This window comes from Crinia signifera, chromosome 6 (genome assembly GCF_055691185.1).
Source record: "Crinia signifera chromosome 6, ASM5569118v1, whole genome shotgun sequence".
Lineage (NCBI taxonomy): Eukaryota > Metazoa > Chordata > Amphibia > Anura > Myobatrachidae > Crinia > Crinia signifera.
The window spans coordinates 127,103,862-127,130,043 of NC_139222.1; the positions used below are offsets into that span (position 1 = coordinate 127,103,862).

Genomic DNA, 26,182 nt, shown 5'->3' on the forward strand with positions numbered 1-26,182 from the left:
TCGTTTTACGAACATTTAATCTCATGCTATACCTGTTTACAAGGAAAAATATCTACCTATCTATCTACATAGATCAAGTTTACATGTTTTACGAAAACAATAGAGACCTTCTTTCTACACATATCATCATATCATGGTGCTATAACACTATTAAGTTAGTAATACATTTCCTAGCTGATATATGATCTGCAGTGCAAATGAATCTCTAGTTTTACATAACATTTACAATTTTAATTATTCCACAAGAGACTCACAACATCCCAATAGCAGAGGTAAAGTTTCATCAATACAAGGAGGACTGACATACAGCCAATGACAATGAGGGACATAAGCTCAGCTAAAAGCAATGCCGGTGTGATTGGTATATGGCACAGTGGAATACAAGAGCCTGGAGGTAGGTGCATCTTCATGGATTAAGATAACAATACTGTTCTTTCTTCCACAAAGATTTTGGCACAATAATAGGTCAGAGGCTCTGGACCTAAGGTGCTAGACGCTCATACATCCATCCACCCTCACCAAGGCGAGTCCAGGGGCCTTTCTCGACTTCTTCGCCTGCAGGGCGACGGAATACAATACGGTCATGTAAGCGATTAGTCTGTCCTTGCCAAAATTCAATGACTGAAGGATGGACAATGTAACCACCCCTGTGAAAAGAGTAGAAGACATTCTTGAATCAAGCATGTGTGTATTGAGTTATCCATCTGAGCGCAAGCCAATGCTCACCATTCAGGTGGTCTAGGCACCTCCTTCTCCTTGTACTTCTCCTCAAGCTCAGCATTCTTCTTACGCAGATACTGTAGAACAGAGGCCATAATAAGTTTGTGCCATGAGACAAAAGAAATGGTGTCCATCATGTATAACTCCAGGGAGGCTCCCGGTTTTTACCGGAACCTCCCGCTGCCCCACGAAGCCCCCTTACCCTCCCGGATTTTGCTAGTGCCTTACCAAAATTCCGAACTGCGCATGTGTGTAAAAAGCACGGCAGGATGAGTCACAGTGCGCGACCTTGCAATAATTAAAAGCCGGCCACCGCGGGGTTATTATGGGTAGCGATGGCCGTTCTGCATGCACTACACGGCACACCCGCAAGGATCGGAGAGCGGAGGTTCGGCCGCTGGTGTGCTGGGTCAGGTCAGCAGACACCAGAGGCCGCGTACTTCAAAGCCGCTCTTCCGCTCTGCTGAACCTCCTGTCACACTGACAGGCAGCAGCTGAGCATCATCATCTCTTCTCCCTGCCGATCCCTGGTGCTGCTGTAGACATGAAGTACATCTACAGCACACGATTTAAGGCCAGGCTCCGCCACCCCTCAGCAGGCCCTGCTCCCTTGCAGTCCGTGGCTCCCACTGCATGGAGTGGGTAAGTTTGTTTTACAGAAAGTTTCCCCTTCATTTCTAACTAATAGCTTATTTTACTTATGTCCTCCTTCTAAAATCTCTGCACCTGCTTTATGTGCCTGTCTCTTTCTTTCTGTGGGCATTATGTGTCTAAGGGGCAGTACTATAGTCTGTGGGCATTATGGGTGAGATTTAATAGGATGAGAGATTCAGAAAGTGAGAGATTTGGTGAGAAATCTCCAGGTTTTTAAAAAAACCTGGAGATTTATCATAAAATCTCTCACTTTCTGAATCGCTCATCCTACTAAATTTCACCCTATGTGTCTAAGGGGCAGTACTATAGTCTGTGGGCATTATATGTATATTATTATGTGGGCATTGTGTTTGTGTAAGTGATCCTAGTTCTGCGGGTATTGTATGTGTAAGCGACACTAGTACTGCGGATATTGTGTGTAAGCGACCCTGGAACCATAGGCATTGTGTGCTTTAGTGACCCTAGTACAGAGAGTATTGTGTATGCATAAGTGACACTAATACTGTGGGCATTGGGCCTAATAGAGTATAGATCGCTGGACATATTTGTTCTTGAAATGGGCAAAACCCATAGATACGCCCATTAGTGCAGATAGACACGCCCCTTGGGTGTAATGTGACACACCCCTTTAACTGGACGCTGAGCAGTACATTAGAATGTGAGCTGTAATCTCCCTGAAACTACTTTTCAAAAGTAGGCAAGTATGTATAACTCCCAACTTCTTTTCACAAGATTTATATACATTATGATAGCATTCCTTTTAGAAGTCTTTAAAGTGTATAAATTGGCTACAAATGGTTTTAAGCTAAACTTATTGCGGCAAGTGGCGGAGCTTGCAAGTTGTAGGCCCAGGTGCAAAGATTTTCTTTTGGCTGCCACCCCTCTAGGACCTGTGAGTCCTAGAGGGGTGGCATAATATTTTATATAATAGTTCATAATATGGCACATGGTAGTGCACCATGTGACCACCAAACAATACAAGACAGCATCCCAGTATCTAATAATATGTGCCCTCTTTACTCAAAAAAAAAAAAAACTTTGCCTCCTCTAAACTCCACTGTCTGAGGCTGGCAATGCTACTCATAGTTCCAAAAATGGATCTCCTAGTGATAGAGAGTGGTAGAGGGTGGCAGTTAGAGTGTGATGGGCATATGGTGATGATCAGTTGCAGATGTGAAGCATAAAGGGTGAAGGCCAGAGGCAAAGGATTATGTAGCGAAAGTGACAGGCATATGGTGACAGAGAGAGGGTGATGGGCAGAATTGATGAGCACAGGAAGAGGGTGAAAGGTATAATTGATGAGTAGAGGAAGAGGATAACATGAAGAGGGTGACAAGCAAAATGTAATGAGCAGAGACAGAGGGTGAAGGGAAGTGGCAGAGGGTGGCAAGGAAAAGGTGACACAGGGTGACGAGTAGAGTGTGACAGTCAAAGGCAGAGGGTGATGGGCATACAAGCAGAGCAGGAGGGTAACAGGGAGAGCGTGGGTTTTTATATTGAGCTGACATGTACCGACAGGCGGTATTTCATGCCCTACCATCCACTAGGGTGTGGTGGGAGAATAAAATAGTGTGTCAAGCGTAGCGAGGCACCGTGCCTGAAGCATGGCGAGAGCAGCGAGGGGATGCGGTGCTATGTCTCAGTGTCCATGTCGACTGTGTGGACATTCAGGACAAAAAAGGTGAAAAACCCCATGTCGACCTTTTGACTGTCAACCTTTCCCACATCGACCTAATGTTTGTGTCGATCTAATTACCCTGTCGTTATAACCCATGTCAATCTTGTGGTGTCGACCTAGTTCATGTCTGTCTTATGATTCATACTCACCTGAAGTGTTATAAGGTTATTTGATCTTATCCGATTACTGATATATTGGGTGAAAGTTCATAGGATGAGAGATTCAGAAAGTGAGAGATTTGGCAAGCAATCTCCACTTTTTTTTAAAGCAGCAATCATTTACACTTCAAAATCAAACTGGTTTTGCAGTGTTAGGGATTGCCCCTTTAAAAAAAAAAAAACTCCCATTATTTCTATTTACTCAATTTTCTATTGATTAGTACTGCACATTTAGGTAGTGTGCCAGGAGTACTATGCATTCTTACTCTATCTATACTGAGGACGTGGAGTATCCCTCAACAATATTAGACGGGATTTATCGCAGCCTGTATGTGATTTTCTTGAGCAATATTTGTTTGTCAAATTCTAGAAAACCAATTACAGTTGACGTATATTTGCTGACCTTTATTATCTCCCCCCCCCCCCCCCAAAAAAAATTAATAATAATAATTTGCTCACTGCCCAGAGATACAGAGAGAGAGCGCTGTGGACAATACTTCAATCTTTCTCTTTAAGAGAACAGAACATAAGAGCAGTATATACGTGTTGCAGCCTTATAAATTAGGAATCAACTAACTGCTCTACATAGTCTGTAACCCACCCCCAGGGTGAGCAATGGATGAGACAGACAGCCCCGGTAATTTAACTTGCATTGCAGCCTGCTGTCTTCTTGCAGGTCTGTCCACCCAGGTGGCATGGCAGTCAGTGATCCCGACTGCTGTCTCCCGCCTTGAAGAGGGATGCAAGCAACAAACAAACAGGAGAGAGACAGGTGAGCCCTGGTTGATTAATTGCAAGCACATCTAAAAGGGTAGCCTCCATGATGACCAGAAGCCATTCAATCACACCAGTGGAGGGAAGCGGCCCCTTTCTCCAGAATAACAGCCTCCCCTTCCTTTGCAATTGACTTGGACAGTGACACGACTGCTGGCCACTATAGCTGGGCTGTTAGTAATGACGGCAGCCTGGGCCCCTTCAGTGTACCGGCTGCACCGTCACTAGCTCTGCCATTGATTGTGGGAATCAATGGCAGAGCTAAGATGTGCAACACACATGCCAATCACTGTGAAGCAGAGGTTGTATTTGTCAAAGCGTGTTAAATGTTGGGTGGGTTAAGTAGTTAATTAGTGTGACAGAAAAGTAGTTGCCTATATGTACCAAAGATAACGGGCAAAGAAATGTGCCTATTTGCTAACAGTTTAAATCAATCGGTGTCAGAAGCATTCATTGAGAAATACAATAGATTTCCATACACAATATTATGTGTTGTCAGTATAACAGATCACTCACACAAGTCTGTATCAATAATTATAGAGGTGTGTGTGACTGATATGACAAATCTAAAAAGAATGTGTCCGTGCCTGTCAGAATAACCAATACCATGGGAAATATTATTTGCTAGCCAAACAAGTATCAAAGAATTCACATGTCACAAGAGGGAGGAGAGTCTGTGACAGGGTGGAAGCAGGCGAAATGAGTGATGTCAGACTGCCAGGAAACAGAATACGGACATGATTCAGACTCTGCCTATATTCCAGTGCCAGGACCTGTCTCCTCCCCACTCACCTCTCGGTCTGGGATAACTTGGCTCTGATGGCTCACAGCTGCTCCAATCTGACTACTTTTGGGGCGGGAGTGGAAATAATCATCAGATTCTTGGTCTGAAAGTCTTTCCACAGACCCCTCTATCCTCACCTAAGAGGGACAAGTCATGTCAAAACAAACACTACAATACCAATAAAAACATGAATAATGCTTTAAGAATTATACAGGAACAAAATCTGAATCTAACATAAAAAGACAGCTAGGCAGTCTCTGTCCCTTCGCTCCCCCATGCATTCGCACGGGGGAGCAATGTTTTGCGTTTCTGTGCATATGCAGATATAGGGTGCGTGCGGCCACGGCAAACAGGGGGCACCCAGGATTGCGGGCATGGGTGCGGCAGCAGGCTGAGCGATTCCCTCATGGGGACCTTCATCCATGTCGACCTAGAACCCTGTCGACCTTGCTGCCTGACGAAGCAACGGTGTCGACCTAATGACTGTTGACCTAAGTGTGGTCGATAATACGATCCACACCCACCGGAATAACCCCTATTATCTCTATTTAACATCATTAATCCTGAAGAGCTGACATTTCACAAAATGTTAGAATCTTATAGATAGATTCGACAGATATATTTTATAGATTACATATACAAGGTAGATATATAAGAAAGATAGGATAGGAAGGATATATAGATAGATCTGATATATTACTTAGACATATTTATAATATGGATCAACAATAGACAGTGGAGTTTACCTTCCACACACATACTAGGGTTAATTTTCTCAGGAGTCAATTAACTTACCAGTATGTTTTTGGATTGTGGGAGGAAACCGGAGTACCCAAAGGAAACACAAACAACAGAAAGCATACAACTGTACAGAGATCATAAAAATGAAAATATAATCTACTAAAAAACCCATGATCAAACACATTATCTGCTACAGGTTTATGCAGTAGTGAACAAGATTTTATGATGTTGCCATATCAACCCTTCTACATCTCAACAACAGCCAGTGACAGACTGCATGAATCATAGGGAGAGGTTCAATGTGATAAGAGTAACTTTTCCAGTTCTTATGTTGTTTTAAGATGCACTGTTTTATTCCCAGTTTAAAAAACAATGAATGAATGAATGAATAGCTCCATACACAAACATGGGAACTGGAGTCCTGAGCAATGACTTTACTGTACATGCCGACATTTTAGTTGTATACTGTTAACAAAATTGTCTCCCTATTTGATACTTTCACGAAAAAAGTTTGAATATTATTTCATGCTGGAAAAAATAATCATGGCTTCATTCGTTGATAAATGTGTATAGACTCACATTTGCACGATGTTGGACTAGTGCATATAAGGCCCATTGGGTGAATGCAGTGGTAGGGACTAAGGGGGATATTCAATCTCCGGCGAGCACCTCCCATCGGGGAGATGCCCGCCGGGCAATATTCAATGCTGTCTTCCCTGACAGCATTGAGCAGGGTATCTCGGCAGAAAGAGCCCGACATCACTAGCTGTCGGGCTCGTTCTGCCGAGAACAGCCAGGAAGTGACGAGCTGCCGGCTGCAGCTTGCCTCTTCTCGGCCGCAACTCGCGGCCACGCCCCCTTTTCGCTCCCTGGCAGGCGGGACATTGAATCCCGCCTGCGTGTTCTCGGTCGAGCTGACCGAGAACGGGACTGGGTCACGGCGGTCGAGCAAGCTCGACTGCCGTGACTCTGACATTGAATACCCCCCTAAAACATAATAGGTGTGGCCAGCCACCAGATGGGGTGTGGTCAACCACCACTGAGCGTGACTTGGACAATCATTAGAGAGGACATATGAAGCATCCAAGAACAGGACCGCTTTATAAAGATGTGTACGGTTGGGTGTCAAGACCACCCATATTAAATGTCAGGAGGGATAATCTTGGTATAGTTTACATGTAGCACTAAAATTCAACTATGGTCCTAGTCCACAAACTAACTGACCACCTAGTAGAATAATTGGCCCTAGACACAGAGCGATATTCAGGCATTTTCTGAGTGATTTTACATAATTTCACTGAATAGCTCAGAAAATGCCTCAATATCGCTGAGTGTGTAGTCTACATAGCATTTAAATGTGCGGCCCTGTAGGTCTGTATCTGACGTTGATTAATAACTGGCACACAGGTTATTAATCGGTTGGGGCCAGTGTTCTCAGCGGAGAACTCTGGCCCTGACTGATCGCTCAACACATCGCTGACACATCGATGTGTGCTGAGTGATCATGCTGAGTGTTCTGAGCGATCTAACTTTGCTCAGAAAACTCAACGGATGGCTACACATGTAGGGCCCATAACAATTGATAATGTCAATGCACAGTCTGAAACAACCCCTAGAGGAGGGGCTCTCAGGCAATGGGGTCCCCCATGCATTTCCCCTGCACACCTGTCAGTATAACCCTGCATTTACAATATAATTCGCAAAAAGAAAATGTGTTCTTCCGCAGTTCATAGCCCACATACAGCACTGACCTGACGATTCAGGGGCTCCCAGAAAAAGAGAAGAGATGCAACTGGGTTGGTGTCCTGCAGAAATATATCAAGATTTGAAGGGACAGAAATTAAGTTAATGGGGATTCTACCCCTTTCATACAAAATTATGCATTTATTTATCACATTTAAGAATGGTTTGGACAGGCCCATGGATCTATGTAAATATGGCATTACCGCAAGATCCTTACTCTTCCCCTCATATATCCTTATGGGGAAACCCCTCCTTTCCTCCCTCTCTGGAAAATTAGAAATATAAGGAATGGCGTCGGAAAGGTATCCTTTATATTAAAAATGTATTAAAACCCAGGTGGCCATATACTGACACAACTTTTATATGTATCTGCAATCTCGCCACTACATTCAATCCTTAAATAAGCCACTCCAATGTCCATAAACCCCTGATATTTTCACTATTCTCTCTTTGCAAGACTACAAAATTCAGCATTTGTTTTCTATGCGGCCACTTACTGAATGACTCTCCCAATAATTGGTATAAGGACACTAAGATGTGGCAGCTTGAAATGCCAGATTTACCTCATTTTAACTCTCTATTATTGCCTCTCGGCAAAGTTATCCTTTCTCTTGAATTTTCCAGAGACATACATCTCTATGGTACACATGAGACATTTTGTCCCCTCTGATACAAGAGACTGTATTAAGTGTGGTGATTCTAATGCCTCTGTCTCATAATTTGTGGTATTGTGGTAAAGTGAGTAAACTGTGGAATAAAATCATCGTTTATCTTAATTCTAACTTCCACCTCAAACTCACCAAAAAGGCAGCACCTTTACTATTTGTAAATTTTTCTAATTGGGGAATGGGTGTTTCCTTAACTCTCTGGAAACCACTCCTTGCTGCCATGATGACTATAGCCAAGCATCTCATAGTTAACACTGGATTTACCAATCATCTCCTACATTAGGAGAACAGAAGTTAGCGGTTTCTGAGATATTATATAATGAGAGATGTATGGCTATTTATAACATCAAATCAGGGGTAAAGCTCTTTTCGAAAAAAAATGGGGAGCATACATAGGTCTTTCGGCCCAAACCCAGTATCTATTTGGAAGGTTTTTGAACAAACTAAATGGTTTTTGGTTAGGCAAGTCACTTAATGGTAGGGTATTTCTTACCAGATTCTGAATGGGCATTTACTGTAATCATGGTTAATTACTAGGTTAAATCTGAAATTTGGATTTTAACCATTGTATAGTCTGACTTATGGTTTTCAAAATGTTTGTGTACCATTTACTGGAGATTTGATTCTAGACTATAATTATTTCTGTTCTTCCTTTTCCTTCTTTCTTTATCTTTATTTCTCCCATTTTAAATTAAATGTTTACAGCAAAATAATTTACTATTATGTCAGGATATATTTATAGTATTGATATCTGCTTAAATAAATTTATATTATTTATTGACCTTATACAAGCTATGTTAATGTGCAATTTATTTTTGATAGTTAATAAAAAGTAAAAAAAGAAGAAGAAATGTCATTGACTAGGGATAAATATTGTTTCTAGCGCTTTTGATGCGAGGTGTTGCCTCATATAGTCAGATTGGAATGCCTAATAATATCAGAACCGATTTTCAGTACATGTATTTATTTGTAAAAATATAACAATATGTATCAGTGTATTACCAACTCTTTTCCTTTTCTGCTCTCCCGGTTAGTGTAAAATCGGAACCCATCTGAGCCAAATCCTTTCAGGAGAACCATACGGGCAGAAGGCTTTCCATCCCTTCACAGGAATAAGAGGTGAGGTAAGTGTGGGGAAAATGCAATACACCACACTAAAGAAGAGAAAAAAGCAGGGGTGTGGCTGCAGCACAGTCCAAAATTCAAACAGGGGAACAACACCAATTGCCAGTGATACCTTGTCAGAGATGTGTGGCAATGTTTGGAATGGCAGTTGGTGTGGCTCCCCTATTTAAACTTTGTACTGTGCTGAAGCCAAGGCCGGACTAAAAGGTGCCCACACACAGTAAGATTTTTTAAACAATATAGGCATTTCCAACCGATCTAAATTACCAAATTACCATGCTTGATGGCAATCCGATGTGAGTGCCTGTGGGACATTCATTGAGCCTGTTGATCCCTTCAGCAGGCAGAAAGATGAAGAATCCGTCCTGCAGGAACATGGCTACATCTTTCAATGTGTAGGCATGATGAACCATGTGTGCCTTGTCCCGGCATCTCCTGCTCCCCTGCCACTGGCCAATGGAGATAGAGGCCAGCGGCAGACAGAAGATTTTAAAACTCACATTTAAATGAATGTGAGATCTCTCTCATCCAATCAGCGGACGCCCTTTTTCAAAGGAATAGGTGATTTGAAATCTCCTGCCTCTGATCGTTTACTCAATCGTTCTGTGTGTGGCAATGATCAGGGGTCTTCTGGATTTCAAAAGAAATTGGATAGATATCTGATTGGATCTGATATTTATCTGGGTGTGGGCACCTTAAGGGTCTCATGGGCCTGGAGCTGAAAATGTTCAAAGGCCTATAATGAAAATGGAGGAAAGGCCAAGGCATGTAGAATCCATACACTATAGCCACAATGTCACCTTACATAAAAGTACAATTGCATAAATGTGTAAAATATAAATACAATTGTAACACTTATGATGTATGGCCAACCATGTGGCCAGCTGATGTCTTCCTGGTAATCATTATGCTGCCATGATGATGGATCTATTTTTATGTGGAGGCCTGGTACTGCAGCTCCATCCCACCCCATTGTTTACCTGGCTGCATCATCACCTTTTTTTTTTTTTTTAAATAGAGTAATTTTATTAAGGTATCAGAGGCAATTACATTACAGAAGTCAATGCAATAAAACTTTTTTTTTATCTTTAAACAATACCAATATAAATAAATAAAAAAAATTATTAAGTAAATATATTACATAAAAATTATTTTATAAGTAAATTATCCATATCAGTCCCACTCCCAAGCTGAATAGATCTCGTTATTAAGAAATCTTTTTTTTGAAGGTAATACAGCTTGACTAAATTACATCTTCACATTTTAAAAAATCACTTTAGAAAATGACTTTAGTTAATTATAATTAACTCAAATTTTGTATGGACTTCATAATATTTCAAACTGTAACGGAATATACTGAGTCAAACCATCTGTGCCAAACCTTCTCATATCTGATCAACTTGTCCCTGGTCATATATATATATATATTTTCATGTTGTATAATTGAATTGACCAACAATCTCCAATCTGAAAAAAAAGGTCCCGTCTTTGCCATCCAATTACACGCAATACATAACTTTGCTAAAGCTGACATATTAGTTACATACAGGTTATCATCCCTTGAAAGCAATTCAGTATCCCCAGCACCCAATATACACACCTTGGGGGCAAGATAGTCCGATGGGATACCTGTGACTACCAAGGCAGTCTTAATCTGATCCCAGAAATTACGAACTACAGGACATTCCCATACAAGGTGCCAAAAGTTACAGTCAGCCCAATTACACTTTGGACCTTCAGCTGAATCCCTACCTCCAAACTTGACCAAACGCATTGGAGTCAAATACGTTTTGTATAAAATAAATAGTTTAACTTGTTGTGTCCTAATTGAGGTGGTTGCAAGAGATGGAAATTCCCTAGCAGCATCCCATTCATTATCATTAAGAAAGAAGTGATTAACGGTATGATCTATTTTGGAGAGAAAAGCTAAGTCAGTACCTGGTGGCAGTAGCCAGACACATAGCATTCGGCTCAGCAATCAGTGGGCAATTTAAGACTTCCTGAAACCAAGCACCAAACTGAGCAATAGGATCAAGGGAAGATAGATGACTTTCTTCAAATGCCTGCCAAAAATAATATGAATAATGAGAAGTGTTAAATAGGAAATACAACTTATTTATCCGATATGCCATATTCTCTGCATTGAAGGCAATTATTAAACAAAAAAAAACTGCTGTTTTTATTATTATTTTTACATTTCATTTATAAGGCGCCACAAGCATAGGTGCCGATTCTGTGGGTGCTCAAGGGCCTGAGCACCCACGGAAATTGTTGAGCACCCACGGGCCCGAGTCCCGCTGCTGGGCCGCCATATTAACTTGTTAATTTGCAGATGCAGCACCCACATTGCTGGACCCGCCACTTGGGAAACAGTATGCCGAGAAGGGTGTGAGAATCATAAAGAGAGAGATTTGAGGAGCTTTTTCCCATTTTTATAAAGCCCTAATCAATTACATAGCAACATCAACCTGGGAAGGGTTGGATTCTGAGGGTGGGTGACATGTGTAGGCAGATGGTAAACATTCATTCATTTACAGTGTGTATATACTTGGTGGACAAACCAGCACTTGTTGCACTCTGTGGTAAATCCTTGGGTGCCCTCCCCTCAGCAGAACAGTGCAGTGCAAACAGTATGTATAGTATAGTACAAACAGTATGACACAGGTGTCTGGACGGGCAGCGTTCGTGCTGCAGATGGCTAGTGTAAATATCCCAAGTCTGTTCCCACCTGTACATAGCGCTGGCGGGAGGCTGTTGGCTTCTGCTGCGCTGCGCTGGCTCAGGGTTGCTGCTTCTCCTCCAAGGGTCGGCGGGGGGATGGGCGATACGGCGGCGGCAGCCCGAGAAGGGGGGAGGGAGGAGAGTGTCTGCTCGCCTCCTGCTGCCGGGGCCCATGCTGCTGCTGCCGACTTGGGGGGGGGGAGGGGAGTTTGATGCAGCGGCGACAGACGCAAAGTCGCTCAAGGGGGGGGGGGGTCCCTTGAAGGAGAGTGTCCGCTCACTTCCTGATTGCGGGGGCCGTGCTGCTGCTGGGACGACACCTGCTCCAGCTTCCGCCCTCCAGTGGCCGGCGCCCTAGGCAAATGCCTGAAGCTGCCTAGTGGTGGTGCCGGCCCTGCATTTATGTACCTGCACTGTGGGGGCATTTATGTACCTGCACTGTGGGGGCATTTATGGATGTGGAACTCTGTTGCCGTAATTTGAATATTGGAGACAACTGTGCTCCATAATATAAATTGGTATTATTTTGTGGCCACACCCCTTCCCCAGGAAGACACTCCTCTATATTTTTGGCTTAAGCACCCACCAGCAAAAACATAAATCGGCACCTATGGCCACAAGCGGTTCGCAGTGCCGTACATATTGCATACATGAGAACAAAACAGGGCACACGGAACTAAACATAACTGTAACAATTAGCAGTACAAATTCTTAGTACACAATATAACTGAAAAGTAGGGAAGCAAAGGAGTCATCCGCATGCTACCAGGGGCAGGTTGTCTTTGGTAGAGATGAATGAACACAAGTGAGAACAGATGCTGGTATAGATGGTAGCTGGGTAAGAGATGTAACTGAAGTGCAATGGAAGAGGACTGTGAGAACGGGAGGGAAAAGGGCCCTTACAGGGGTGCCGGACGGGTTCCCGACAGTCGGGATCCCGACAATCATTTACCCGATGTCGGAATCCCGACTGTCAAAACGCTGACAGCCGGGTGCCCGACGGCCACCCGCTATTTTCCCTCGTGGGGGTCCACGACCCCCATAGAGGGAGAATAGAATAGGTGGCTCGCGTAGCGAGCCACCGAGCCCGCAAGGGGCTTTTTTGCACTCGCCATGCTGTCTGACTCTGGCCAGTCGGGATCCCGACGTCGGGATAATGACTGTCGGGATCCCGACTGTCGAAGTCCCATACCACACCCCCTTACAGTCATATCTATGGGCAACAAAATACAACCTGTCAACATAAATACAAGTCCTAAGTACACAGGTAATGCACATAAAGAAGTTGAGAAGCAAGAGCATACTTTATATGTAGTAAAAGGTGTGAGGAGGTACATACAAGTCAGAAGGATAAAGCAGCCTCATACTTCAGATCTTTAATATTCACAAACAATATGGAAGGCAATTCAACTACCCAGCGCAGACATGACCTTGCATAACTTTCAAGAACAGATGTATTAATAATAAATAAAAAGTTAACCTTTGCATGATTTGGTTCCTTTTCCCACAGTGGATGTGGGGTCTTTTTAAATCAGTAATAATAATCATAGGTACAATTCAATACAAGGCAACATAGGAATGAGGCTAAGAACCAGAAAGCTCTTCCAGCCCTGACTATACGGTGTAGGTGTGTAAAATGGGACTGTGCTCTCTGCCTGGGCCTGATACCACTTTAAAAACAGGACTATTTTGCCACTATTGTTAGACATTTGACCCAAGCCTTTTTTGGGTGAAAACTCATGGAATTTCATGCAAAAATCATCACTTTAATTGAATTGAATTGAATAGCATACCTCCCGACTGTTTATCCCGCTAAAGAGGGACAGTGCGCGCACCGCAAGGCGTTCACATATGCTAATGGCCCAGGCCCAGGCTGGCACCCGGCGCCCCCTGCTCGAAAGGCCGAGAGCGTGCACTCGGCGGACAGACTTTTCGCCGAGTTCGCATGCTCCCACCCTGACTAACTACCATCAAATATTTCAAAGTGATACTGACACACAGGTCGACATGGTGGAGTGACTCTATGTTCTTGCTCACCAAACTATATCAGCCACAGCCAATGAACATTGAAATTGTCAAAATGTTACATTGATGTTTCTCCACATTAGGTGCATTTCCAGCCCATAAATAGTGGTTTAAGAAACAAACGCACAATTATCTTTTCAAATGTGGTGCAATTCCAGCCCATATAAATTTTGGTACTTATGAGTTATCTGGGCGCCCGATTTTTTGATTGTATGCCTTAAGTTAAGGCATACAATCAGATGCGATGCGATGCGATATCGCATCGCATCGCATGCGACCATCGGATGCGATGACCCGATTTTTCCATAGGAATCAATGTTAAAATGGACAGAGTCCATTTTAACATGGAATTCAATGGGAAAAAGGGGTCCTCTTCATACCCCTACTATCCAAGTGGGCATGGAGTTGGATATAAACCTGTGGCGAGCGTAGCGAGCCACCGAGCCCGAAGCGTGGCGAGCGAAGCGAGCCCCGCGAGGGGACGGTATTCTATGTACGCTCGCCACGCTTCGGGCTCGGTGGCACGCTACGCTCGCCACAGGTTTATATCCAACTCCATGCCCACTTGGATAGTAGGGGTATGAAAAGGACCCCTTTTTCCCATTGAATTCCATGTTAAAATGGACTCTGTCCATTTTAACATTGATTCCTATGGAAAAATCGGGTCATCGCATCGCATCTCATCCGATGGTCGCATGCGATGCGATGCGATGTGCCCGATCCGACCCGATTTAGAAATCGGGCGCCCGGATAACTCATAAGTACCTAAATTTTTCCTTCTTTAATGCTGGTCGACACATGTGTTGATCTTTTTCACAATAATCTATGAATCTCTGGTGAAATGCAAGGACAGGTGCCATGGAATCCACTTGGTGAATTGGCATTGACACTGGTCGACATCGGTGTCAACTGAACGTTAAAAAGAGTCTGTTCATTAGATCAACAGTATCAGGGTGTCATTCAATCAGAAGGGTGCTTTTTCAGTCAGCCACTGGAACACCACCATTTCTCTCTTAGTATATGTGGTCTGCACCAATAATGTGTTAAAAACACACCTACCACCGTAGCAGTGTCGGTTTTTGCACTTACACAATACGGGAGTTGAGCCAAGTAGACACATATATTGTAATTACACATGATCATTAATAAGAGTGTCGGCCAATACCTGTAGCAAGACTTATACTTACCTATAGTCCATATAGGTGTAGAGTCAGAGAGCCGCCGTTTTTAAACACATTTGCGTATATGTTTTGTTTGTGTGTTTTTATATTTCGCTATATTAAAGGATATTAATAAAAGTTAATTTTTATTCGTCCGAGTTTGAACAGGTGCACCACACCAGGACATACTTTTCTCTTCCTTGCTAGTTGCCTTACCTTTATGTCCAGTGGTACCACACCCCTACCAAGTTCCACTTAAGAAATACATCCAGTGTGTACGGGTTGGGATCATTTGGTCTATTGCATTATGGTAGAAAGTCATTAGGTCGAATCCATTAGGTCGACATGCTAAAAGGTCGACATGATTCTAGGTCGACATGGGAAAAGGTCGACATGATTCTAGGTCGAAAGGTCATTAGTTCGACAGGTCATTAGTTCGACAAGGTCATTAGTTCGACATTGTCTATGTCGACATTCACAAGGTCGACATGGTGTTTTTCACTGTTTTTTTACCTGAATGTCAACACAGTCGACATGGACACAGTTTAAAGTGCACTGCATCCCCTCGCATCGCTCGCTGCGCTCGCGATGCGTCGGGCACGGTGCCTCGCTACGCTCGGCACACTATTTTATTCTCCCACCACGCCCTAGTGGATGGTAGGGCATGAAATACCGCCTGTCGGCACATGTTGGCTCAAAAAACAGTGAAAAACTCCATGTCGACCTTGTGAATGTCGACATAGACAATGTCGAACTAATGACCTTGTCGAACTAATGACCTGTCGAACTAATGACCTTTCGAACTAGAATCATGTCGACCTTTTCCCATGTCGACCTAGAGTCATGTCGACCTTTTAGCATGTCGACCTAATGAATTCGACCTAATGACTTTCTACCATAATGCAGTAGACCAAATGACCGCATCCCGTGTGTACACATTGGGGGTCCACCCATTTTCCTCTATATATTAGAGGGTCCTGTGCGAATAGCAAACCCCCTTCTCTGTTCCCAGTGTATATGCAGAACATCGGTCCCAGTGCAAATTCACGCCCGAGTGATTCAACCAGAATAAGGGTCATGGTCATGAATCTGCATTTTTGGCATGCAATTTCTAAATATATTAAAAAAAAAAGCCCTTTTCAATACCAGCTCTGTGTCAAAGGTTTATTAAAATCATATCTACAGTTCTGTCCAGCTATTGAAATGTGATCACCTCCAGCTATAACAGTGCATTCATTTTATTGCACTATACAAAAAAAAAGGCATCAGTATCTGCATAGTTACCAATGCATCATGGGATATATAGTTCCACAACAGTTGATGCGCACGCCAACCGTTGCCTACCCTTGTTGCACAGATTAGGCTAGATAATTTCAATCGTGAAAATTTTGATCAGCCAACCTTTTGCCATATTTACTATGCACCCCTAGGGTAGGTCAGTAGCGCACGCAGGGGGGGTTTCTGAGTACCCAGAAACCCCCCCAGGAGTCTAAGGACCCTAGGCTTAAAGCTGAGGGTCCCCTCTTTCCGTGGGTACAAGAATTTTAAAAATCGGCCCTTGGGAACTGGAGATATCTGACCTTAAATGAGTGGTCCCCATCCAAGCCTGTTAATTGCTCTTCCCAGTCAGATATTTCAGGTTCTGTCTGACTTAGAGTTTTTCTGAGGGTATATTCCAAAAGCTGAGACTCCCCCCCCTTTGATGGATACTATTAGCTTGTCTCTACTGTTCCCAGAACCAGAGATATCAGCCTTCCAGCAGCTGGTTACTGCTCCAGCTCCACACACCTGGTATGTAGTTTTATTTGCTCGTTGGCAGATTGCTCTGCCTCCTGAACTCTGATCCCCTAGTCCCCAATATCATTTGGTAGGTGGGATTCTCTAGTCCTCCCACCAGAAAATTATGAATAATAAGCCCACTCCACTATACACCACTCCTCTGCGTATTAAACATCCTCTACCACCCTGGAAGTTAAATATCAGGGCCCCTTCATTCAGCCCAATGCCCCCTTCTCCCACCCCATCTCCCAACATCTGTGCAGTAAAGGGGTAATAAGTGGAAATTACTGATCCAGGCCCTACATGCTGAGCGGTTGATATAATACCCCCTACCACCCGCGGGACATCAAAGCCTCCCCCACCCCTACCGCTGGAGGATCGGTAGGGGCCCCAATACTTTAACTGACCCGGCATATACTGGGTCACCTAAGTGTCCATCGCCGTGCTTTGCTCCGCCCCACTGGAAACCCCCTTCTGAAAATCCTGCGTTTGCCCCTGTAGGTACATGTGCCTCAAGCTTGCATGTTACCAAGCATTAAACTATATCAAAGTTCAATGTCACATTATACTTATATGCTGTTAAACATTACCTACACTCTGTCTAATTGATTGTTTTCTCCAAGAAGGGAATTTGACTCACAGTAAATCAGTAAAACATCCAGGGTGGCTAAACATAAATTTTCACCTAATACATTTCACCACTTACTATATTTATTTATTCGTTTTTAGATTTGCAACGTGTTTGCCTTTATATTTTTATAATCATGTGTTTTGCTGCATACTTAAACATATGTTATATTTTATGTACTTTTGCCCAGCAGACAGATTTCATACAATGTTCAGTCACACCGGCTACTTTTTGGAATGAGCCAAAGGACTAAATAACCTAAATTGAGGCAAGCTGTCACTGCAATACTGTGATACAGCAATCTCCTATCTCACAACAGTAAGGCAAATATACCTTTGAAGGGATTATAGGTGTAATGACCTTGAACAGCAAATAATCCTCTGAATTCCTCGACTTTACTGCATTTGAACATCCTGGACTTCTCATTTGACGGCTTTTAATTGCTCCAGATTTACTAACTACATAATTGATTAAAGTTTAACTGTCAACTAATCCAAAGTCTCTGATCATTACCGTATCTAAGGATTACATTCTATTGTGTATAGTTAGCATTACTGCTGTGTGAATGTGTGTGCATGTCCTTGTGGTAGGGAACATAGATTGTAAGCTCCACTGGGGCAGAGAACGATGGCGAACAGTGAATGACGGACAATTTGCCATCTGATAGTCGCTGTAATTCGCTGTGAGTGTATTCAATGATCAGATGGCGAATTGCTTTCTAAGTAATTTTTGCAGTGTGTTACTGTGTAGCAATCACCATCTTTTTATGGTGAACTGAACTGTGATCTTTTAAAATAAAGGTTTTTTTTTTATTATTTGGTGTAAAAAAAAAATCAGTATTTTGTTTCTCTGAAGGGGCATGCTATTTTTTTCATGTGCTTACTGCACATGAATATATATTAATTATTTTTTTTTTTTACACATAACAGCCAGCAGGGGGCTGGGAGCCACTCATTAAATATTCATATATTCACTTCACACTGCTTCTGGAGCCCTGCTTCTGCCCCATAGTGTCTGGCGCAGGCAGGGAGGCTTCCATCTCTCTGCCTGCCGCCGTCCACCGGCTCTCTGCAGTTTAAAATTCGCAGTCAAGGGCAGCGAGCTACAGGGAGGGCTGGCAGGGAATGCTCCAGCCCTCTGGAACACGGCGACTGTGCAGCGAATCCTAAACAGGATTCGCTGCACATCGCGATTATTCACATTGAATGCTGCTCATAAAGTATGTGCTGCACAAACTTTTGTACTAGATCTCATTTCATTGCATTGCAAAACCTATGCAATGTGATGAGATTCGATATTGTATACAATATTGTATAAAATAATTGTACCGTGTATGGGCACCTTAACTCTTTTTGCACATGTAAAATTTGCCCCACCTGCAGCACACATGGTTTCGTCCATTTGAGAAAAAAAGGTGATTTTGATCAAGTCTGAATAAGGCCCAAAGATCACAGCACTTCATGTGCTCCCCTGTACCCATCCACAAATATATACTGTAATCACTATCTCCATGTATGTGGCTTATTAAGACTCTGGCCATATTCTTTACCCTTGATCAGATGAGACAAGTAATAATCCATTAACACCAGCATAATTTCACTGACTAGCAGAGGTGTGAAAGGTTCCCGGGCCAAAAAAATTGCCGGGATTTCAACCCTGCTATGGAGCAGGGTTGTTCTCGGCCAGTGTGATGGGGGTAGGGGATACACACAGGCGCCGGGGGCGCACATGACAGGACAGGCGGCGGATGAAGACGACGCAGCTCTCCGGCAGCAGTGAGGGCACTGGAGAGCTGCGTCATCTTCATCCGCCGGCTGTCCCGTCATTTGCGCCCGCCGCCTGTGTGGATCCCTAGCCTGCACGGAGGACCAGCAACCGGGGTGAGTATTCTACACACCTCCTGCCCGCCTCCACCGCCATCCCACCGACTGCCTGCCTCCTCCCCGCCCCCTTCACACACCAGAAAATGCAGGGACTTTTCTGGTGTGAAAGGGGCCAACCCGGGAATGGCCCAGCATGATTCCTGGGCCATATTCTCGGGTGGGTCCCTGCATTTTCTGGTGTGAAAGGGGTATAAAAGGAGTAGCAAGAGATTGACATTGAGGAATAGAAATGTAGGTCGATAAGTATAAGCTCCATCTACTGGTCACATACTGGAGTAAATGTTTTATTTGGGGGAAATTATTGTAAAAGTGTTCACCAAAAGTATTCTGAATGATGGTTACAGTTCTGTCTCACCCTTAAGTAGCACAACATACAGAGGGGAGGGGGGGATGTACTAAGATGGGAGTTCTATTTAACATGGAATGTTGTTATGAGCTTTCCCATTACCCCACAACAGCGCAGTAGGTATGAGGAGGAGTCCAGTACATTATACCAAAGAACTAATAGTCTCTGGGGGGCAGATTGCCTAGAGCTGTGGGGTTTTTTTGTTTGCAAGGAGGAGCAAGCATAATAATTTGGTCCAAATTGAGAAGATTAATGATTTTGATGCTCATCAAGGTCAGATCTGTGGCTTCTAATCTTATCTAATGCTGAGATATAGAATGTGATTAATATTAAACTGTACATTGTCCATATTTGCTCAATGGTCAACTGCAAGCTTTTATGGCAAGTGGTAAAATCTGCTGTGTATGTAAAATGTGTTGGGTACGGGATCCCGACCGTTAGGATGTCCAAGGGCAGCATACCAAGAGTGGCATCCCTATGGTCTGAACACAACACATTTTAGTATGTGTGCTAACTCTCCTCCTTACCCTCTCCCTAACCATCCCCACCTGCAGCCTAAACCTAACTTGCCTTTTCGTCAGCCCAACTGTCTGTTTCTTCCTTCAACTAACCGCCAAACCCACAGCCAGTGGTGCAAGTGTGGTGGTACGGTGTACCACTAAAACATATTGTGCTGGTACCCTGTACCGCCATAACAAATGACCCGGAAGCACTCACTGCGCATGCAGAAATATTGAGGGCGGGGCTTGAAGGGAACACTTCAGAGCCACAACCCTGCGGTGGTCGGTTCTGCGCAGTGCACTCTGTCACGGAAACATTCGGAAGAACAGAGAGCGGGCAGCCAGCACTAGGCAGACTGGCCCCGCCAACGAGGGCTTCGTGCATAGCCCTGCTCTCTCTGCTCCTCTATCTGCAGTATGCTGTTTGCACATACCAGGATGAAGACACAATGTTGGGTGAGTGCTGTATGCACTGAGGGAGCGGGATGTGCATAATGTGGTACTACTGGGTGTAATATGGGGATAGGGGGTGCTGTGTATAATGTGCTATATTGCTCTGTGTACTTGGGGGAGGGTGGCTGTGTATAATGTGTTACTGGGTATAATATGGGGGTGGGGGGGTGCTGTGTATAATATACTAAAATGCTCTGTGTGCTGCATGATATTGGGAAGAGGGCTGTGTATAATGTTCTGGGTGTAATATGGAGATGGAGGGCTGTGTATAATATAGTGCTGTGTGTACTTGTTTTTATATGAGGGGGGGGTGGTGTGGATGTGTATAATGTTCTATGGTGCTTTGGGGGAGAGGCTAAGTATACTTACTCAGCTTCTGTCGGTCTTCTGATCACCGGCATGCCATCCACCGGTCACGTGTACTGGGTGTGATATGGGGAAGGGGAGCGGTGTCGAATGTAACATAACATTGTGGTGTGTGTACTGGTATCTATTTTCTCAGAAGTCCTGGGTAATGCAATATAGTCCCCAAAACGCAACATTTAGGGATGTGTTTTAAAAAATTAACAGGTTAAGGGGCTGTAAATTTGGTTATACCCCTTTGGTCATGTAGCCACTCCTCCTCATATAATATGGCCACACCCATTTTTGGCACGCGCCTTCAGAGCACGGCACAGTACCACTAAGACGTTTTTTCTACCTGCACCACTGCCCACAGCCTAACCCTAACATTCCCCAGCATACTTACATTTGGGATGCTGACTGTTGGGATTCCAGCACCGGTTGCCTTACCATTCATTATAATGGGGATTCTATAGCCATCTAAGATGTAAACTCCCATGAACAGGGACTTCTCTACCCTGTCTCATGTCTGTCCAGCTCAAATTACCCTGATGTCATGTCAAGCAAAATTTTCCTCTGCTTGTTCATACACATGCATGGAATTCATAGCTGCATTTGTGTTATGTGTAAATGCTAGCTCATGACCATCCATGTATGCATTATTATGCTTAATTGTATTTATTTATCTGTCGCTATGTTTATTATATGAAGGTATGACATATCTGTACAATGATTGTCCATTGCTACAATGTCTGTGGTGTCTTAGAAATAAACAATGATTATGATGATGCTGAAGACAGCATTGCAATTAATGGTAAATGCTTCTATGTTTTTAAAACATCACTAGTAAAATATTTTTTTTTATGACTGTTGTTAAAACTCACATGAAGAAAAACCACTGTTAAACAGAGTTGTGCCAATAAATTACTTTTTTTTAATATCCTTAATGTGATTTTCTGTAACATGCTAACAAGAGGTGTTAAATCAAGTCATAATATTACAATTCTGAAATAGTCTGTGCATATATGCTTTTGGCCCATGAATAACATACATGTAGGATTCTTCAGAATATGACCACAATAAAATATATTAAGTACTCCACATGTAAACTGTGTACCAAATAAAAAATTAGAAAGGAGGGCTTTCACAAAAATATAGGGCCAAATCTAATAGCCAGAGGGTTGACTAAAGTGCAGATGTTTTGGCGATTTAGCGGTTATATTTAATAGTTGATTTTGCCTTAAATTAAATAGCTACTTGAATGGGATACTCTCACAGATATATCCCAGAAAAGGGTGCTATTCAATCGGAATCGATGGATTATATAGTACAGATCTGTACTATACCGGGGTATATTCAATGGTTTTTGTGAGCTGTGACAGCGAGCAGTGCTGCCTGCTCACTGTCACAGCTCACATGGTCAGTATACAACTGAGCCCCTGCACATGCCATTTTCAAGTCGCTGGGTTTTTGCAGCGACGTGGAAACGGTGTGTGGCCGTCCAAAAAAGCGAGGCTCGCGGCTAAATGCAGCGGGCTCCCTGCATTAGCCACAAGTCTTGTTGTTTGGGAAAATCTTCGCCATCATCTGACAGTGAGGGTTTCCCTGGAACATTGAATATGATGAGCGGGGGTTGAATACGGCCCACAGTCTTGCCTGCACAGTCTATTTTTCTATTCAATTTCAATGCAATATATCGGGATTAAATCAAATACGCTCAATTTTGATTCAATATCAATTTTGATTTTGCTTAAATAAACAAAATCAAATACAAAAATAGACCACATCGAACCATGTGTACGGGGCATAATGTTGCCCATACAACACACATTATATATAGCAGATAGTAGATTAATATAGAGTACCGGTTATTAGCCCATCAAAATTGCAGAACACCATAACAGTAATATCAGTACCCAAACAGAACAACATTTGAACTGCTCTAGTGGGTACTGGTGTGAAAAACACTTGAATACCCCCCACAGAGGTGAGAAGCACTGTTAGCCTATTATTATATAGGATACACCTACTAACATATTACCCCTTATATCCAATTCCAATGTAGAACACAAAAAAACTTCCACCAAGGAAATCAAACTATGGTTTTGTGGGACTACAAGCATTATCATACACTTCAAGGCAATGTTTTAGGCTCCAATTAAAAAAAAAAAAAAAAAAAAAAAAAAAAACATTTTCTCCCTATGCCTATTTATTAAAGGAAATCTGTGAGATTTAAACACTCATTTTTGGGTGATATCCACAAAAATGACAGTATTCCATTACTTGGGCTCTTCTGCGATGTCCTCCCATTTTTATAGGCGAGCCAGTACACACATATTTTCTATGAACTTTGGCTATTCTATTGTATAACCATGTTATGATGGCGCTACTCAGATAAAAAATTATGTATTATTGAAATAAGGGGATTTTTGTAAGAACTTACCGTTCGAACCCCTTTCTCCATCCTGGTGACATAGCTAACCTTGGATGTAGGAGGGTCCGCAGGAGCCAAGGCACCTATGCTGAAGTCTTTGGATGCAGGCTCCTCCCTTCTGCATCCCATCATGCTTCAGTTCAACTTCTAAAGCACACTAGGATACATAACTCGTAAAATACCTGAACATCTTACATGCACAATCATATAACCATAACATGACAATCACATGAACTGTATAACTTACTGAGCGTTGAAATTGACTCAGATAAAGGTTTTGATCGGTAAGTTCTTACAAAAATCCCCTTTTCTCTTTCGTCCATCCTGGTGACACAGCTAACCTTGGGACGTTCACGAGCCGGTCCTTTGGGAGGGTACGCTCAGACTGACAGGTCTCATCACTGCCTGCCCAAATGAAGCGTCCTCCGACGTGAACTTATGAAATCTGTAAAATTTGGTAAAGGTATGAACAGAGGACCAAGTGGCAGCCCTACACAACTGCTCCGCTGTAGCCCCATGACGCGCAGCCCAAGAGGAAGCAACTGACCTGGTGGTAGGAGCATTGATCCCTGAAGGAATAGGTCTACCTACCTTGGTGTAGGCAAAGGCAATCACTGACCTTAACCATCTAGCAATGGTCTGCTTTGAAGCAGGCCACCCTATCGTATGCACATCATATAGCACCAACAGCAAATCAGTTTTGCGTATATCCTTTACTCTTTCCACGAATATCCGCAAGGTGCAAACAACGTCCAATTTTCTTAATTTGTCCCTATGGCTAGCACCTTCGGGGGGGGGGGGGGTGAAAACACTGGGAGCACAATCTCCTGGTTCAAATAAAAAGAAGATACTACCTTGGGTAGAAACTTAGGTACTGTTCGAAGCACAGCCCTATCTTCATTCAAAATCAAAAACGGAGACCTGCAGGACAAGGTTCCCAACTCCGAAACACGCCTAGCCGAAGCAATGGCTAACAAAAAAGCAAGTTTCCACAAAAAAAAAAAAATTTAAGGTCAGTCGACCTTACCGGTTCAAAGGAGGATTCTGTAAAACTGACAACACCAAAGACAAATCCCAAGGCGCCGGAGGCTGCCTATACGGGGGTTTAAGTCTCATCATGCCCTGTAAAAAGTTCTGAACTTCAGGTAACAGAGCAACTATTTTCTGAAAGAAAATAGATAACGCAGAGAGCTGCACTTTTAAAGATTGCAGGCTCAGCCCGGCCGAAAACCCATCCTGAAGAAACTACACTTTGAAGTATACACCACCTGATATAAATCTTCCAGACCGATGGTAATTTGCAGCTGACACAGGCTTGCGAGCCCTTAGCATAATCTGTATAACTGCGTCCGAAAACCCCTTCTTCTTCAATAGGGAGGTTTCATAAGCCAGGCTGTCAAATTGAGACAAGGTAGGTCCAGGTGTAGAAATTGTCATTGTCTTAGCAAATACGGCCGAAGAGATAGACGCCAAGAGTCCATCGACAACCTCAGTAGGTCTGAATACCAGGACCTCCTGGGCCAATACGGTGCAATCAGAATAGCTTGTACCTTCTGAGACCTTACTCTCTTCAGCACCCGCGGAATCATTGGAACGGCGGGGGGGGGGGGGGGGGGGCACATAGACCAGTTGGAACTGCCATGGAACTGTCATGACATCCACTGCCCAAGCGGCCGGGTTCCTGGTCCGAGAACAAAACCTGTAAACCTGACAGTTGTTCCTGGATGCCATTAAATCCACTTCTGGGAGCCCCCAGCGATCCACAATCTCCTGAAAAACTTCCGGATGAAGTGCCCACTCTCCCCCCAGCAGATCTGCTCTGCTGAAGAAATCCGCTTCTACATTCCGGATCCCTGGAATGAACACTGCCGACAGGGCAGGGATGTTTACTTCTGCCCACCTGAAAATTCGCAAAATTTCCTGCATCGCCACCTTGCTGGGAGTCCCATCTTGATGGTTCAAGTAAGCCACAGCAATGGCATTGTCCGACTGTACCCGCACAGGAGATCCCCTCAGAAAATCCTCTGCCTGCAGAAGAGTATTCCAAACCGCCCGGAGCTCCTATATGTTGATCGGCAGTTTGGATTTTTCCTTGGACCACAGACCCTGCAACCTTAGGTGAAGAGCTACTCCCCCCCTGCCCGAGTCTGTCCCCCACGATCCACCCTAAGCAGAGAGCTGGTTCTGAACACCCCCAGAGCCCAGGAAAACCTCACAGAGCCTGAGGTTAAGCACTGTGCAGAAGGAGCAGACAGCGTCCCTCTGCACACAGAGAGCTGACAGGACACGCTTCTGTCAGCCTCTGCTGCGCTCTCAGTGTGTGCAAACTTTTTGTCAGAAGTAACACACTGGAAAAAACCTGCACTAACTAGTGAATTAATAAAATAATAAACACCTAGCTACTCTATCTTTAAAAAATCCAAAGAAAAAAAAGGCTGCACCTTGCAGCCGATCAGCATAGCACCCACTCCTGTGGGCACCTAAAACGAACTGAAGCATGATGGGATGCAGAAGGGAGGAGTCGGTGTCCAAAGACTTCAGCATAGGTGCCTTGGCTCCTGCGGACCCTCCTACATCCAAGGTTAGCTGTGTCACCAGGATGGATGAAAGAGAAAAAGTATTGTATATTATTTTCTAAAGTTTTTTTTTAACAAACAATTATGTTTTTTATGTTTGCAGAATCTCCCGCTGGACCTCTGTTATGAAGCTGTAAAATAGTTGCCTATCTTTACCCCTTTGTCTCTGACAACCCAGAGGCAAGCTGGTGGTGGCCACTGTTACTGAGCAGTTGGCAAATCCCACCACCCAGTGCAGCATTATGAATGTCATGGCTATGGTGAAGCGATTCACATCATCAGGTACCCCC

The 26,182-nt window shown here is 43.6% G+C and overlaps 1 protein-coding gene across 1 annotated transcript in view; it reads right to left on the reverse strand.

Moving 5' to 3' along the window:
- The window catches only part of PNPO (pyridoxamine 5'-phosphate oxidase), a 27,469-nt gene continuing 1,287 nt past the window's right edge, over positions 1-26,182 (reverse strand). Inside the window, exons 2-7 of the mRNA XM_083147101.1 lie at positions 10,984-11,108; positions 8,923-9,022; positions 7,261-7,314; positions 4,777-4,905; positions 727-797; positions 1-647 (exon numbers count right to left, since the gene is read on the reverse strand). Of these exons, the coding sequence (XP_083003227.1) occupies positions 482-647; positions 727-797; positions 4,777-4,905; positions 7,261-7,314; positions 8,923-9,022; positions 10,984-11,108 (645 nt within the window). The 3' untranslated portion in view covers positions 1-481. The remainder of the gene's footprint in view (positions 648-726; positions 798-4,776; positions 4,906-7,260; positions 7,315-8,922; positions 9,023-10,983; positions 11,109-26,182) is intronic.